Consider the following 16302-nt stretch of genomic DNA (forward strand, 5'->3'; position numbering starts at 1 on the left):
TCGTTTGGATTCGTACATAATGTGCTGCATGTACTGTATGTACCAACTTGTTTTCTCCTTTCCCTTTACATCGATGAACTGCTTAGGGCCAAGTTTCTCTCTGTTGCTTTCACAGAACTAACCAGATCTCAATCTGATGAGTGTCACAGAGGCTACAGAGCAATACATAATAATCCTCCAGAGATACAAAGAATATTGTAAGTAAGTGTTATGGACTAACCTGTATCCATCCCATATCCTATCAAGCATGGTTGGATGCAGGGGCGACGCGACGCACACTGAGCCACGTGCGCAACATTTCACCCTGTGTTACAAGACTGCGAGAGGACGCCAGGGCACACAGAGGAAACCCGCACAAGTGCAATGCGCACGCAGCACATACCGTATGCAAACAATGTGAACTTTACTGTAAATGTATTCCAACTCCACAGATGCGGGACCCAACGTGACGAGCATCTCAAAGGTCGATGCTGTGAGACTGAACATGAAATGCTTTTTTGTTTATTTAACTTTGACTTCTGGGTGCTCCCGCTACTTAATAAGCTAAATTATGGATCTGCTCACTGGTTCTCTGCCTCAGCTCTGATGTGTTTGTGATACAAACATACAAACACGCACACAGAAAACATACACACAAGACATTGCTATAAGTGAAGAATACGGCACAGGTCAAAAGTACACATGCAGTCACAAGACAAGCTGCATCCCTGTTAAATCCTCCTGGAAGGAAAGCCAATCCTGATTGCCGGGGTGGTTACAAGTTGGGACGCGGAGCTTTGACTCTGTGTTTAACAGTTTGCTTTACGGGGGCACGGCAGTCAGGGCTGTCTTCTCGCCAGCTGTTCCGCTGCACTTTTTACAGCTGTCATTGAGGAACTGCTGCAGGTGTTTCTGCTGCATTAATCTTTCATGCACACCAAGGAAACTATCAAACAAACCATCCAAAGAGGACCAGAGAGAGAGAGAGAGAGAGAGAGAGAGAGAGAGATGGAGTCTAAAATAAAATGGCAGGGTTCGGAACATGACATAACAATGGTCTGTAGAAAATCTTCATTGTGGCTGGGGGAAATTAATTTCATGTCAAAAACGTGCACGCAGCCGCAGAACTTGATATGTGTTCAGGACCTGCTGCTTTAGAAATACTTCACCAGAACTTTTGTTTGTCGTTTTTTCATCCTCTGTGTATTGTGTTTGTTTGTTTTTTCAACCCTGAAATTTCAAGGTCAGTTACAGGTAAACATCTCAGCGGAAGTTAAGAAATAACTTAAACTGTAAACTTCGCTAGTACAGTATGTTTGACTAACATGAAGAAGAGAAAAAAAAACTGTTTATATATAGGCATGACTCAAATATTCAAATACTGATGGTACAATGATAAAGAATTACTTGGCTGCAGTGGTTGTAGGGTGAGGGGTAGCAGGAAGTCCACATTGATGACATTATGATGTTACTTTTAAATAAACTGCTTCTAGACCTCTATTGGATAAGATTAAAAAACATATTGACTGATTTTCGGGGGGGGGGGGTCTCTTGGGAGGTAGAAACAAGGTGAAATCTCAACACTGACATATGACCCCCTTTCAAGGCGACACAGAGAACATGGTAACAGAAAAGGAGCCTTCATGTGGAGTTGTGTCTCTTGCTCCTTGTCCATTATTCACTCTCCCTTCAGCTCCGTTTTGGTTTCCAACAGCTCCAATCAATCACCGCTAGTTGCTACTGTAGCTGCGTCTGTCTGCAATTTGGCGACGAGCAGGAGTTTGGGAGAAGGACCTTTTATCGCCTGCTCTGGCTTTTGCTTTGCATTTTTTACATTTGAGGCCATGAAGTCCAACTTTGAAGGCAATCTGCTGAATTCCTTCACACAGCAGGGGGTGACTGTGAAATGAAAATGAAAATAAATCCCATATACTATGTATCAAAGAGGGTCAAAGGTGCCCATCATCCTGCACGTAATCCTGCACATTAGAAAACTGTGTAGAAAAAGCGAGCGACGATTTGAAGGGCAATTACGCTGCTTTCCTCCCGCCTTGTGCCCCGTCCCATGAGGAGAGTTCAGTTGAAGCTACACAGCCCCATGGTTCACTAAGCACCGATCAAAACATCGGTTCAAAAAGACGCTGCGGAGATGAAGACGGAGATACACTTTGGCTGGCAGATTTTTCATACCAAACGCCGGGGTGGTAGGCGACTGGGATTAGCACTCACGGTTCGTGACGCAACGTGCGGAGGACCAGCCATGCGGACGAAACCGCTTTAAAAATTAAAGGCTCCCATCTGCAAGAGGTTTCCGCCGAATCTCTCGGACTCGCTCTGCCTCCGAGGGATGGTTGAATGGCTGAACAGGTTAATGCGACATTACACAAACAGGCGCTTGCTCCCCACATTCCTCTGTTTGGAAACAGGGAAGCGCAAAGAGTTCAAGTGGTCATTATGGATCTGGAAAGTGTTTTGTGCGGGAGGGGTAAATATTTGAAGGGGGCCGGAAGTCTGACACCATGCCATGTGTTGACATATTAATAAACGCAAAAGGCGTCTTTGGACCTCTTTCAAGTGTTAAAACATTTATAGCAGGAGCGCAGTAACAGCAGTGTCAGGGCATCAGAGGACCGGGCAAGTCAAACATGATGTTCTGAAACGTAGCCACAGCAAACAGAACAGGTACATGACAAGACTATCTCAACGTCACCTCAAGAGCAAAACGTGATTTTATTACTGCTAATGCTGCCGGTTTAAATTCGATTTTCAGTAGGATTTACTTCAATTTAGACCAGAATTATTCTTATCATGTGGATATCATTAATTGCCTTTCATTAAAATTGCAATAAAGGAAAAAGATGTGTTTATAATAGGTTTCAGTCTGCCGATGTATTTAATATTGTTGCATCCTCAGTGTTTACAAGTGGAATTTCTGCGAAATGATCTGCACCTTTCCTGTAGTTCTTTATCACACTATGACCTAGAAACCATCCAGTTAACAAATTTAGGATTTAAATTAGGGATTTAACAAAGAAAAAAACAACCTCTGACTTGCGTGATTTTCCCCATCTACCCTTTTAGAGCGGCAACTTTTTCCCCCGCTTCCCATACAGAAGGTTTTCATGTATAAAAGACGGAGAGTGTGTATACACCCTTGACCCTCGATGCTTGCTAAATAAGTAAAGTTATATCCACACATAACCACTGCTGCTGTTCTCCAATGTAGCCATTGACTTGTACAAAGGCTTTAACCTTGTAGCAGACCGCTACATTTATATACTTGGGACCAATAGCATTTCAATGGAACAGCTTTTTCAATTCAATTCAATTTTATTTGTATAGCGCCAAATCACAACATAAATTACCTCAAGAAACTTTAGATAGTGAGGTCGAGACCTCACAATATTGCAGAGAAACCCAACAGTTTCCACAATGAGCAGCGCATGGCGTCTGTGACGAGAAAAAAACACTCAAAATTATTGCCAGTTTGCGTTTACATAATTTCAATGCCGTTTTCAATCTACGAAATAAAAACCAATACTTGGGGCTTGACTCATTTTGTAGTCAAACAAATAATCAACCGTCAACTTTTCTAGGTGAAACGGATAAAATGCCGCACCGTTTCGGTTAAAACTCGCCAGGGCCAGTCCTGAGGTCGGCCACGGGTGCGACAGAACACGGAAGGCTGCACGCGCGCGCAATCCGTGCACCACTCCATCGGCAGAGGAGGAGTTGGAGGTCCACACTGATCCCACGCATGACCTCTCTGGAATCTAATTGGCGGAAATCTTTGAGAGCTTTGATCCCAAATGTAAGTAAGAATTTACTTCTTTATCCCTTTAAGACAGGAATTCCCTGCGGATGACTATGAGACAGAAATGTGTTATTTTACTTATCCATATAAAACGTGTAGAGTACGGATTAAGGAAAGTTTAACATTAACATTAATGACACAGTGAGAGGTCTTGGTAAGTCCTCAGAGGGATAAAAGAAGAGAACAGCGCTTGAAAAAAATGTATTGATTGTGGTACATTTCCAAGCATGACTTTTGCATATCCCAGAGAGGTGTCAGATATTATCTCTTTGATTAATCGATTGTGTCTCACATTGAGCAAGGCTACAGTCAAAGCCAGCACCTTTCAATAAAAACACATTCTGTCAGTCAAAGATCTGCATTAGAACTCTGGCGACAAATAATAAGTCAAAAGTAGACTGCTGCCTCGTATTTAAAACAAAACTGTAGCAGCTGGACGAAAAATTTAAAAAGATTTGTGTTTGTGAGACACAAATCTTGCCATTGGTTCAAAAACGCAATAGATTTCAAATTATTCAGTTACAGAGATTGGGGTTTTGTGTAGGGCTGCAACAAACAATTATTTCCATTATTGATTAATATTTTCTTTGTTTAAAGTAGTGTTAAGTGGAGCAATGTCCCCAATTTGTCTGTATCATAATTGCGCATAGGGAAGCTACCAGGTTGACATTAATCCACTGACCTGCTTTGTTTCATTCAATCTTATTTGTTTGATTAGTTTTGCACTTTATTTATGACTGATGAATTTATTTGAAAGTGTTTTTCAGACCTGAGGATGCACAGTCAATAAATTTGTGAACCTATACTCATATTTTTTTGAACTTATTTCACAACTTACTAAATCATGATTTTAACTTATTTGCATTCAAATATCTACAACCTTTCCAATCACAACTTATCTTTATTTTGAGTTAAATAACTCATATTTAGTACTTACAAGGTTTGATGTAGCCCAAAGGGGAATATTATAGCATTTCATATAGGGGTCATATCATTTCTGTGGAGGTCAGAATTTGTTTTGAAAAATTTGACTAGAGAAGAACAGGAGCCGTCACAGAGAAGTTGAACTGGTGCCTTCGCGGTTACAGAAAAGTCTGACTTAACTGTGTTACAACCGCAACAAACAAAAGGTTCTCCTGAGGTGTTGATACTTTACAGTGGAACAATTTCACCTCTAATTCCAACAACACTCCGTCTCGTTTCAACACCTCTGTCTCAGAGTCACCTGCTGTAAGTCAGTTCTCGTAACCAGCGCCGGCCACTTTCACACAAACCTGCCATGACAACAAGGAGAAAAAGAAGGGGAGAGAAAGCCAGCAGGCAAAATCACCTTGTTGTTGTGTCAAAGCGAGTGTGCACAGAGCTGAGCGAAGGAGAGTCTCAATCACAACTCATCGTGTCTACACCCAGGTAGTGACCCGACAAGAGGCGGACGGCCAGAAAGTGCTCCCCTCAGAGGTGAGAGGAAACTTGTTGTGCTGGTTTTTCGGCAACGGACATCAACGGACACGTGTCTACATCTATATCAGTGGTGCAACCCTCCTTTCTTTGTTTCATTCCATAACAAACTAAACTTATCTCCACGTGGCAATTTGACAAATGCATTTTCATATACCCCCCGCAAACCTTTAAACCATCACCGGGTAAACGTTTTAAATTGCAAATGACTCTTATCAGGGACAAAAACGGCATTAGAACATGTTTTACTGCTGCAGTCCAACAGGCTGAGAGGCCGTTCTTTTATTTATTTTTTTAAACACAGGGAACGCTCCATTTGTTGAAGGCCAGAAACTTTCAGACCTCTTTGTCCAAGCAGCTATCCCCCACAGCCAGCGCAAAGCCTCCTCATAAAGAGGCTAATTACACAGATGGATAATATGGAGGTTAATCGAATGATAAACACGGCAAATACCAATTTGTTTTCCCCAGTAGCTATTGTGAAGACCTCAACCGGTTGATAACCATTACAAATGAGATTTGGAGCTGTGACTACTACAAAGAGTAACCAATCCACACCCCCCACCTACATCCCTCTGCACCTCCCCGAGCAACAGCAGGAGGAAAAGAAAAACACCCCAGAATAACAAGTGGGAAATTAAAAAAAAAGAAAGAAAAAAGGTATATCTCCACTGCATTTATTATGATGTGAAATGTATTCTCATGCTGGAAATATTTCCAACGTGTGAAATAACTAATAGCTACTGTGCATCTGAGCCTACTTAGGTTCACTACACAAGCTTGTTCAGGGTGCCATTTTCAGATTTCTGTCTGGGATTTGAAACTATAGTAGGCCGCTGAGTCTATAATTTAGACTTTACTCTCTGTAATGTGTTCGTTTATGGGTAAGAATGCGCCTGTATGTATGTACACACTTATGAATTGCTGAGGGCTAATGACCACAAAGAGATGCAAAGTCACGACAAAGGGACACTAAAGCGATGCAAAATGATCACAGCGATTAATGGAGCGACTCTTACTCTTGCCTCGACTTTTTTTCCAACCGCTGCTGTACTTTTTTTTGGGGGGGGGGGGGGGGGGGTGTCATTGTGTCTTTGAGGTTTTTATCTCTGTTAACAAGCTGAACATGTTGTAACATCCATACACCAAGAAGTGGCACAGAGAAAGTTTTAAGGGTCACAATATTTGCTGGGTAAACCGGCTGTTTGAATGTGCTCTGTTGTGCTTAAAAGTGTCATCATTCATTTGCATAGCTTCAGAAAATGAAGCAAAAACAAGGATTACATGTCTGCACTTGGGCATAAAAAAATACCACTTATTCCACTAGGTAATAGTGATGTTTCTTAAGGTAACACTTCAAAACTTCCTAGCGAGATTTGCATGACTTTTTTTTTTGAACAGCTGTTGAGTAGTTTACTTGAGTTGTTGGCCTTTGCTCCCTAATGACAGCAGCACAACTTTTCTGTAAATACGTGAATCTGACTTTAAAGCTGACTGACAGCTTGTATATTGGCTTGGGATGTATCAAATAGAATTGGATGGCTTGCATGACTGGAGTATGTGCTCCTTGATACTGCGAGTGGTAAGATGCAACGTCTCAGGAGTTTATCTTATCTGAGTCTCAGGAGGTTACAGACTGACAGCTGTAAATATATCACAACACAACCTTAACCATCTCCCACATACCTCTGTGGTAGGAAGCACTTGCACTTAAAAATATATTTGCATCAACAATAAATAGAGACAAGATCTGAACAGTTCAACGTTTTCTGCAAATCAATAGCAAATGACAAAAGGCGATCTGCGTTCACTTGATGGTAATGGGTGATGTCACGCTACACTCGCCTGAAGCGGCCGACTGTCGGCATGTCACACCTCTGGCTGAGAATTTAACAGAACTACTGTAGTTTCACAACAATGTGGCTACGTGAATCAAGAAAAACATGAAGCATTATTAAGGAAAGAAGGTAAAGCATCAAACTAACTAAGGGTACAGACAAAAAGAATCCCACGGTGTAATACAGTAAAGAACTGAACCCTGTATAAAACACAGAAGACAAAGGACAGAACCTTAGATGTTCCGCTTGAACTGAAGCATTTTCTTTTTCAATAAGGGTTTTGAATTGTTTGATGAATTGTGATATTATCTACTTTCAAAATACTATCTCACTTACTTGTAGGATACATGTAAGATAAAGGAACTTGCAGTAGAAAGCAAAAACCATATCACTGATATCACTCCAACGTGGTTGAAAGGTCAAGGCAATCAATTTAAAGCATTGTTATCAAAATGTTTGCTTATAGTGTGTGCTTAAAGGTCATGAACACCAGGTTTCTCAATAAGCTTCTATCTATGAGCTATGAAACTCTAAATTAACACACACAGTAGTTTTCTGCCAACAACTGAACCGTTTTAGTTTGAGCAGATGAAGCTTTTGAGCGCTAAACTTTTTATTAAATAAAGACTAAAGTAAACCATTTCTATGTGGATACTGGGCTAAAACTCTAGAATGGGTCCAGAACTGGCAGTATGTGTTTCAGACTCCATAAATCTTAGGTAGTGAAAGATTTAAACAATACAGTTCTTCTTTGGATAGTCTGAGTTCTGCTCCATAGAGGTCCATGGCCAACAGACTAGATAATTCAAAACACAGGCCAACAACCCCCCCCCCCCCTCCCAACCCACTTATTGGCATTTTGTACTTCCCGTTTTGGCATAATGCTCTTCTGTGTACAGCAAAAAATAAATAACACGTGATAACATCCAAACCGCCTGTCTGAGAAGCTCACGGGATGATTCATCGGTCATCGCCTCCAAATATGTCAAACAGCTTCTTATGATTGATATAATCAAAATTATATCAAACTGTTTATCCACAAACTGCAGAGGTGACAGCGAAGGACCATTATCCAACGCTGGCCGAGAGCTATACGCTCGTCACTCTCGGATAGGTAGCCAACGAGTGCCTTTGGTTTGGGAAATGGATTTGGGCAAAGTCAACAAAGTAAAGCTTATCTGGGAGGGGACAACAGTGAGCGAGAGTTAGCTGTGGACTCGCCTTGAACACTTCAGACATCACATCAAACCATCATTAATTGGCCTCATCTGACAGGCATTATCCTGGGGCTTCTTATCACAGCGGAGAAAAAAGCTTATCGTTCAACAGGACTTCTTTTTTCTTGCTCTATCTACCTATGAGGGCTGCAGGGAGTAGGGTACCATCTTCAGCCTTGATGTGTTAATTGCTGCCTTTAATTCGAGAAAAATGAGCACTTGGTGGTAAGAAGTGACTCTCAGCGGAGTCTGCTGGTAGACAGATACTGGAGGAGCGCAGTAGATTCCTTCTCTGCTTTAAATATTTGTTGGCTGAGGTGGGAGCAGTCTTTCGAAAGATGTCTGATGAAGCAAATGCTGAAAAGGAATAAGACTTGGACTGTGGTGCGCACACATGTAGCCGGGCGTTTCAAAAACAGTCTACAGTACAGTGTAAGGCGAGGTGATAATTAAGTTGACTTGGGTTTCTTTAGAAAACACAGAGACTCTCTCAAAAATGTCTGAAATGTAATTTATAAAGACGCGGACAGACTGGAATCCTCAGAGTTAATTATGATCCTGAACTCCCAAACAAGTCAAGTGTCTGGCTGTATGACGCTAACTGCTTGTGCTGGTGAAGACACAAGCCATGAAATATGATGCGTGTAATTTGGGGGATCCAACTTTCATTTGTGTGTGTCTTTGTAATTGCACGTGTGGCGCAAGAGCTGTAAATCAGCTTTGAATACATGTTTATTTAAAACATATGGTGATTTGGATGGATATGTTATCTCGCTGCACTTATAACTAACTTTAGCTATTTAGCTGTGTCTAGTTCTGCATTCTTTGACGACACTGCGTTATGATGTCTATGTACGTTTCTTATAATTTATTTAAATCAATAAATCATAAAAGTTATATTTTATACGACAGACGACAATTAACTTATTTTATACTGTCACCTTATTCGATGCACCAACCGTTCTATTTTTCTCGTTGTTCAATTCTGCCTTTATTGTATTTTCACATATCAGCTTCTGTTTGTCTATGGATTAGTGCAATATCAATAAAATGCCATTTGGTCATGTTTGTTTTTGTTTGTTTGTTATTGAGGTGGGGGTCATAAATATATGCTTTCAGCATGAATTAAAAAGTCAAACTTGCACTTTCCACTTTATCAGGTACAGTAAAATAGTCTAAAATAGTCTAATGTAATGGTAAGGACTTTTTATTTTTGACACTTTCATAGAGGTGTGTTGTTAATTATGACCTAGCACCTCAATAAGCAACCCTGTCTCCGAGAATATATGTATTTACAGCTGTTGTCTCACTGGTTTAAAGTGAGGAGTGATGACATCATGCATTTCTGTGCCAATCAGGATTTATCAAAATTTGAATGAACATCTGATGACAGTTGGTGGTTTGTTAGCTTATGGCAGCACTGTCAGTCAAATCTGATCCAACCACACCCTCACTCTCTGTTGATGCTGATCAACTGAGGTATTCACTGTATAAATTTTACTGTATAAAAAGTTTTTTTTATTATTTGCGTATTGAACAGTGTAATTTAAACCCCTTTTACTCAATATATACAAGTGCGAGAAGATATTTCCGCACGCAGATATGAACCTATGTATATACTTACAAATACAAATGTGCCTCAATGTGTGTGCGCAAGAGAGAGAGCAGTGAAGCTAATGTGACGGTGAACTGAGCTAAGTCCGGGGAAACAGAGCTAAATGCAGCAGTAAATGTAAGGCGCAAGTTACAGTCGGCCAATTAATAAATGCCGCAGCGTCTCAAGACCAGATGCAACATTAAACATAAAGTAACTCTCCTCATGGTTGTGTAACAGCAATGACTGAAATCAAACTGTGGACTGACGAATGGAAAGCGAGACGCAAAAACAGAAGAAAAGTCACAGAAGATATATAATCCCTATACTGGAAGAATGGTGGATTAACGGATTTCTGGATTCCTCACAGTCTCTGCCATATGCTGCAGCAGGTATACCTTTCCAGCCTGACTCACTGGAGATGCTTAAATCCCACAGTAAATGAAAGCTCAACTCCTTCAATCATGGGCCCTCTGTAAAACGGTTATCAGCAGAAATATCAAGTCAAACTCATTCCAAATCACCGTGGACACTTCTGTTCCCTTTTGCATTCGATTGAGAAACTTCTGTCGATGTATTTTTCTGTGACAGTAAACATATTTTCCACTTGAGCAAGTCTGAGATTTTCCAAAACCTGTTCATATCACAGGTATTGAGTTGTTATTTGAATGTTGAACACAGCTTATCCTCTGCTGCTACAATAAGCACTGAACATCTATCCCCTTATTCAAACTTGTATTGGGTTTTGGCTTGGGGACATAATCCCTTCCCCGGCTCGCTCACTGGCAAAGCCACATAGAATCAACTCATCAATACCACTTTGTTTACTGAATACAGATGACTTTGCTCAAGAATCCCCTTAACACAGCACAGGGTATAAAGACGTGAATGAGTGTAAGCTCATGATGATTTCATCTGAGCTTTTTTAAATACATGAGCTACCATTTAAGCAATTGCAGCAGACAGCGATTTTGCTTTGCAATGATATCCAGATCGTTTGGGATTGGTCCAATAAAGGAGCCAGGGTGCTTTACCCCTTTATCTTGACTTACAGGTTTTGCTTCATTTGTAAACTCTTCTCAGGAGCAGAAAAAAGTCCAGCGGGTTGGCAGACACAGCACCGTTTGCTTCACGCTCTCTATATTCTGCTGGACTTCAGGACCATATACTGTAACAATAAGGAGCTTTATGTCCATATCTTAATCATGTCAAACAGGCCCGCCGGTTTCCTCATACTCTCTTGAACACACACAATACCAGTGGCTAAGCTCACTATAGGGTCCTCAGCCCCTGTGGAAGAATGCTGTTACGAAAGCTATTGGCAACAAAGACCCTGAGATTGTTTGCACATCTACATTTAAGGGAATAGGAAACAGTGGCACTCTCCAATATGTACCTACTGGGATGTGATGGAGAACTGGAGTGTGTAGTGTAATGGTGTAACTTCACTGAGACATTGTATTTGCATGGCTACAACTTCTCTCACGATATTACACCGTCACTCTGAGATGGTTTGTCACCCTTGTTTGCAAGTAACCAGAAACTCTCTAAGTCAAGACAGGAAAGTCCTAAGTCATAACGTGCTCTTCAAAAATACAATGCCATTTTCATTACTTCATTCATTCATTCATCATTACTAATACTTCACAATTTATTTTTTTTCCAAATTTGCATTGATTTGTAAGAGCAAGTATATTGAATGATTTCAGATGTAATTATTTTAAGTTTTAAATCAATAGATTAAAAAAGAAAATAATCAGCATTAAAATCCTCCTTATATTCCTTATATTAAGTAACACTGCATTGAGGACTATAATTTTCAATACTAAGTATTTTTAAAGTGTGGCATTAGTACTTTTACTTCAATACTTCCTCCATCACTGCTTATAGCACCACATGAATTGCAGATGAGACTACTCCTTATTACCTAGTGTTAAATTCATTATCAAATTGGAATTATTGTTAGATACCCACAAGGTGATCACATTTCCCTTTCCAATTGAACAAAGTCAATCAAATTGGTGACCTTGTAAGGTCACTACAAGAGACCTGTGCTACTTAACAAACGCTCCATAAACTCTGTCAGGCGAGCTGTTTGTGTTCTGACCGATATCCCAGTCACAACATATGAGATCCATTCACTATCAGTTAAATCATACTAATCCAGTATAACTGTTAATAATTTGATCTTGATCCCATTAAATGTTCCACTTCCTGTACTATAAAAAGGTGCATGGGAAAATTGTCTGTGTTCGATCAGTGAGTGCCTTTGTTATTAATAATCTGATTTCTGTAGATAAATGTAACTGCATGTTCTCAGCGGTTCCTCAATGTGTTGAGCTCTACGGATTTTATCCAACATATTAATGGGCCACAACCGCAGTCACACATTAAATCTAGTTATTACTCATAGTCAAAGGAATGATATCTGTAACTGACTTGACTATGTCACACCGTTACCCCTTTTTTTTTCTCAGCATCGTTATCATCGTCATGAAACGATATCCTACCTCTTAAATTGCTCAATCTTTCATAAATTATATCAAAATAATACCCAAACAGATCCTTCCTTCCTCTTCTAATGCTGTAGTAAACAATTTTATGAATAAGCTGAAAACAACCTTCGGCACTGTAGCACCAGTTAAACGTCATTACTAACTCTCAAAGTTAGTACTTTTAGGCTTAAGCCCTGCAATTTAATAGTCAATCATGACATCCTTATGAACATATCACAAAATTGTGCTGGCCTTTCTGGCTCAGTTTTAGACTGATTTGTGACTTATGTCCGGCACAATCTTATCAACTCCCTATGTGACCATTTCTTCACAAACATTAACGTAACATGTGGGGTTCCTCAAGGCTCCGCTCTCTGACCTGTATTGTTCAGTCTCTACATGTTGTCACTGGGAATCAGAGAACACAGGATTAATATTCACCGCTATGCCAATTACACACAACTCTAGACTTAATTTTCACCCAATGACATATTGATAGACCTATTGACTGGTCATATCAAGCTTTGTATTTCACATAATTTCTTACAGTTGAACAATGATGAGGCTTTAATTATCACAGCAAAGTTCCAGCACTAACTTAGAATCTTTTCATTGGTGTTAAGGTCCAAGTCAAGTTGCAAGTCTTTTTTGACTTTGTCGATTCTAAAGTCATCAAATTTGGGACTCGAGTCCACACATCTGCTGTCATATGTAGACAAACTGTATACACATCCTGACCAGTCTCCATACCCATTATAACAGCAATGTTGTGTTGTAGAGGATAATTTATTTCCTCAGCTAGATCTTTGTCATGTTGTTGTAGTAGAAAGTCTAATTTCTTCAGCTCTTCCAGTCCTAAATGCTGTACGTAAAGTTGTGAAAATGGTAAAAAAAATATTTGCTCAACTTCTACCAAAGGCGAGAACTGAACTGACAAAATAAGGGGATCAGATGTTATTGCTATGTTGTTGTTGAAGCACATGAGGTCGATAAAACTTGTTTCACTTGTACAGTAAACAATGTTACTAGATTATTTAGATCCACATCCGAGTACAGGGAGATTTTCTCTCCCACAGCAGATGAAGACTTTGGCTCAGGGATTTCTTACAGATTACTCTGACAAACACAACACGGTGGTGTTTTTTGGATGTTTCAATGTTTTTAGAAAGTCCTTGGTAGAAGAAAGAAGCTATTCAATCTAAAAATTAAAAACGTTTGGATTTCCTTGATTCACCCATGGACCATTTCTTTAAATAAATCAAATTACTGAAATCCTGCATGGATAGAAGCATCTGTGCAGCATCAGTTGGGCTGGGTTAAATGCTTTGTGCGTAAGTCCATATGCTCAGTTGTTTGGACTCTTACTTAATCTTTGACTTGTCCACTGCTCACTCTGCAGCCCTATGACCCTCTGTGGAAACCAGAGAATATTAATTGAAAAGCAAAGTTAAAGTAGTTGTTTTTGGAAGGCTTTATCCTTAATTGACTGATGGCCATTGCTGTTTATCTCTTCCTGCTGCTTGAAACCAAATCTAAATCCATTCATTGGTGCAGCCAGGGTATCTATGTCAGCCCTCTTAATCACTCGGATGTTGTCTTAATCTAATCTGTCCATCATAAGCATGTCTTATTTACTTGTTTTCTCCTCTTCACTCTCCTTGTAGAAGTTGATCACAGCTCAAGTGTGTACCATCCACTGCTCTAGTTTCTCATGAAAAGCTACTATCATTGTTTGAGAACAGACCTCGGCCTCAGTGTGTAAACATGCAGCATGATAGCAGGCTTCAGACATATTTGCAGAGCTGTTAACAAAGGGTATAATTGCTCTGTTCAATACACCATTATTTTCAGTGATTTGTTGAACTGAAGAGCATTGATTCGGCGAAATAGATTCATGCTCACTGTGTCTGAATTGAAGTACGCACTCTGCTAGTGTCCTTGTATCAGACATGAAGTTAATCAACTGAATTATTACTGGAGAAAATGCAGCATCAGTAACTGAGGTATGAAAAGTAAGACTTCACAGTCGACATGTGAAAGACAAAATGAGTCAACCTGCACATCAACACATCATAAGTATTAAACAGCATTGGTTTTATCTATTCTATTTTATCCATTTATTCAATGGGCTGCCTCGGGGTGTAGTGGTTAGCACGGTCGTCTCACAGCAAGAAGGTTGGAGTTGGTCCAACCTTGGTCTGGAATTTAGGTTCAGACCATCCAGGGCCTTTCTGTGTGGGGTTTGCATGTTCTCCCGTGTATGCTGGGTTTTCTCCGGGTTCTCCGGCTTCCTCCCACAGTCCAAAGACATCCAGATCCAGGTTAGGTGGACTGGAAATTCTAAGGGTCTGTCCCTTTCCCTGCGATTAGCTGGCGACCTGCCCAGGGTGTAGCCCGCCTCTGGCCCATTTTATTTGTTAAAATATGTAATAAACTGTTCAGTTATAGTCCGTCTTAATCGGTATTTTAATTAAATCATGGAGAAGAAGTGCTGTGGCCTTCATTCTGTCATAATTTTGTTGGCTTAAACAAATCTAAATACACTAATATAACTGTACTGTTCCTCCAGATACTAGAATTAACACAAACACATGACCTCTGACTGGTAGTTATTTCACAATGACACTGCTCCCTATGAACAATTAAACATAACATTTATAATAGCCAAATGTCAGGCCTACATAGAGAATGTATTTGAAAGTTAATTTTGGACAGAATACAGCTTAAAGGAGTCAAACACATCCGGGCACGGTTGTCTTCCCTCAGTCTATGAGCCACAAATAAGACAATACTGCTACTGTACATATAGTAATGTGTGTTCTGGGAGAGAATGAAAGGATGGATGAAGGAATGAAGAAGCCAAGTAGGCAGAAAGGAAAAGGAGGAAAAAAAAGACTGGAAGATTACCCCTGTGACACGACTGCGCTGTCAGCCTCATTCATCCAAATCTGCCAAATTTGATAATAATGAGCTGCACAGTCCCATGATAAAAGATACCACAACACAGCAACTGTGGATCTTTGTTAAGCAGTGCTTATGAATGTAAAACACTTCAGGCACCATGTCAACCAATAGAACAATATTCATTAGCATTACTCTAATTTTCTTACATATCATTTGTTGTGGGCTGTCTCGTCAGGCCACACTTGAGCCGTCTCTGTGACTCCACCACGTCAGGTCGAAACAAGCCGCCGCCTAACTTGCTAAAAATGTGAGCCGTCAGTACCTGTAAATATTGAATTTGATTATGAAAAGTGACACATTAAAGTGACTAAAGATTCCAAGTTTTTAACCCAGAATCTAAATAATGAAATGCCACATATTTACACAAAAAAAAAAACAGTATGATGAGCAGATAAATGTATATTACACGCACAGCTTGTTTATATAGGTTAGGGGGGTCAGTGGGTTCATCGTTCAGGAGGTTTTTACCCAGGAGGTGAATAAGCAGAGGCCTTCTCGTCTCCAAAACAAACTGACCAGGTAATTAAAACAGGTAAAAACGTTGAATAAAGCAGTTTTACATTAAAAACTTGGGTTTCTCCAATGCTCTTCAGCGGCCACAGGATGTCAGGTTGAGCGGTGAGCAGGGGATGCATCTAAAAAATCGCTTTCTCCCACCTCTAATTTTTATGGGAGTTATAGCACCCTTACTTAATTACAATTTTCGGTTCTCTACCCACCACTGGCTGTGAGAGAAGGTGTTTTCTCACCTAGTTTCTGTAGATAACTAAAACATTTTAAATCCAGACAGATGAAAACTAAACCCCTTCATCCCGTTCAAAGTAATAGTTATAAGGTTGGCTGGAAATGTTCAACCATTCTGTGTAAAGCTAATGCTTATGGAAAACTCTGCCCTGTGTTGTGACATCAAAACTCGTCAGGACTTGTGGAACATACAGCAACA

At 40.1% G+C, this 16302-nt stretch overlaps 1 protein-coding gene across 9 annotated transcripts in view; it reads right to left on the reverse strand.

Annotated features, from left to right (window-relative positions):
• The window catches only part of LOC118317902 (LIM domain containing preferred translocation partner in lipoma), a 141585-nt gene that overhangs the window by 94387 nt on the left and 30896 nt on the right, over window positions 1–16302 (reverse strand). Inside the window, exon 1 of one of the 9 annotated variants that reach the window (XM_035647018.2) lies at window positions 221–340. The exons of 7 other annotated variants lie outside the window; for them this stretch is intronic. In XM_035647018.2, coding sequence (XP_035502911.2) covers window positions 221–249 — 29 coding nt within the window. In that variant the 5' untranslated portion in view covers window positions 250–340. Of the gene's footprint in view, window positions 1–220; window positions 343–16302 lie in introns of those variants that run through there. One more of the 9 variants, XM_047336624.1, reaches the window with a different exon arrangement.

Source organism: Scophthalmus maximus, chromosome 13, assembly GCF_022379125.1.
Source record: "Scophthalmus maximus strain ysfricsl-2021 chromosome 13, ASM2237912v1, whole genome shotgun sequence".
Classification (NCBI taxonomy): Eukaryota; Metazoa; Chordata; class Actinopteri; order Pleuronectiformes; family Scophthalmidae; genus Scophthalmus; species Scophthalmus maximus.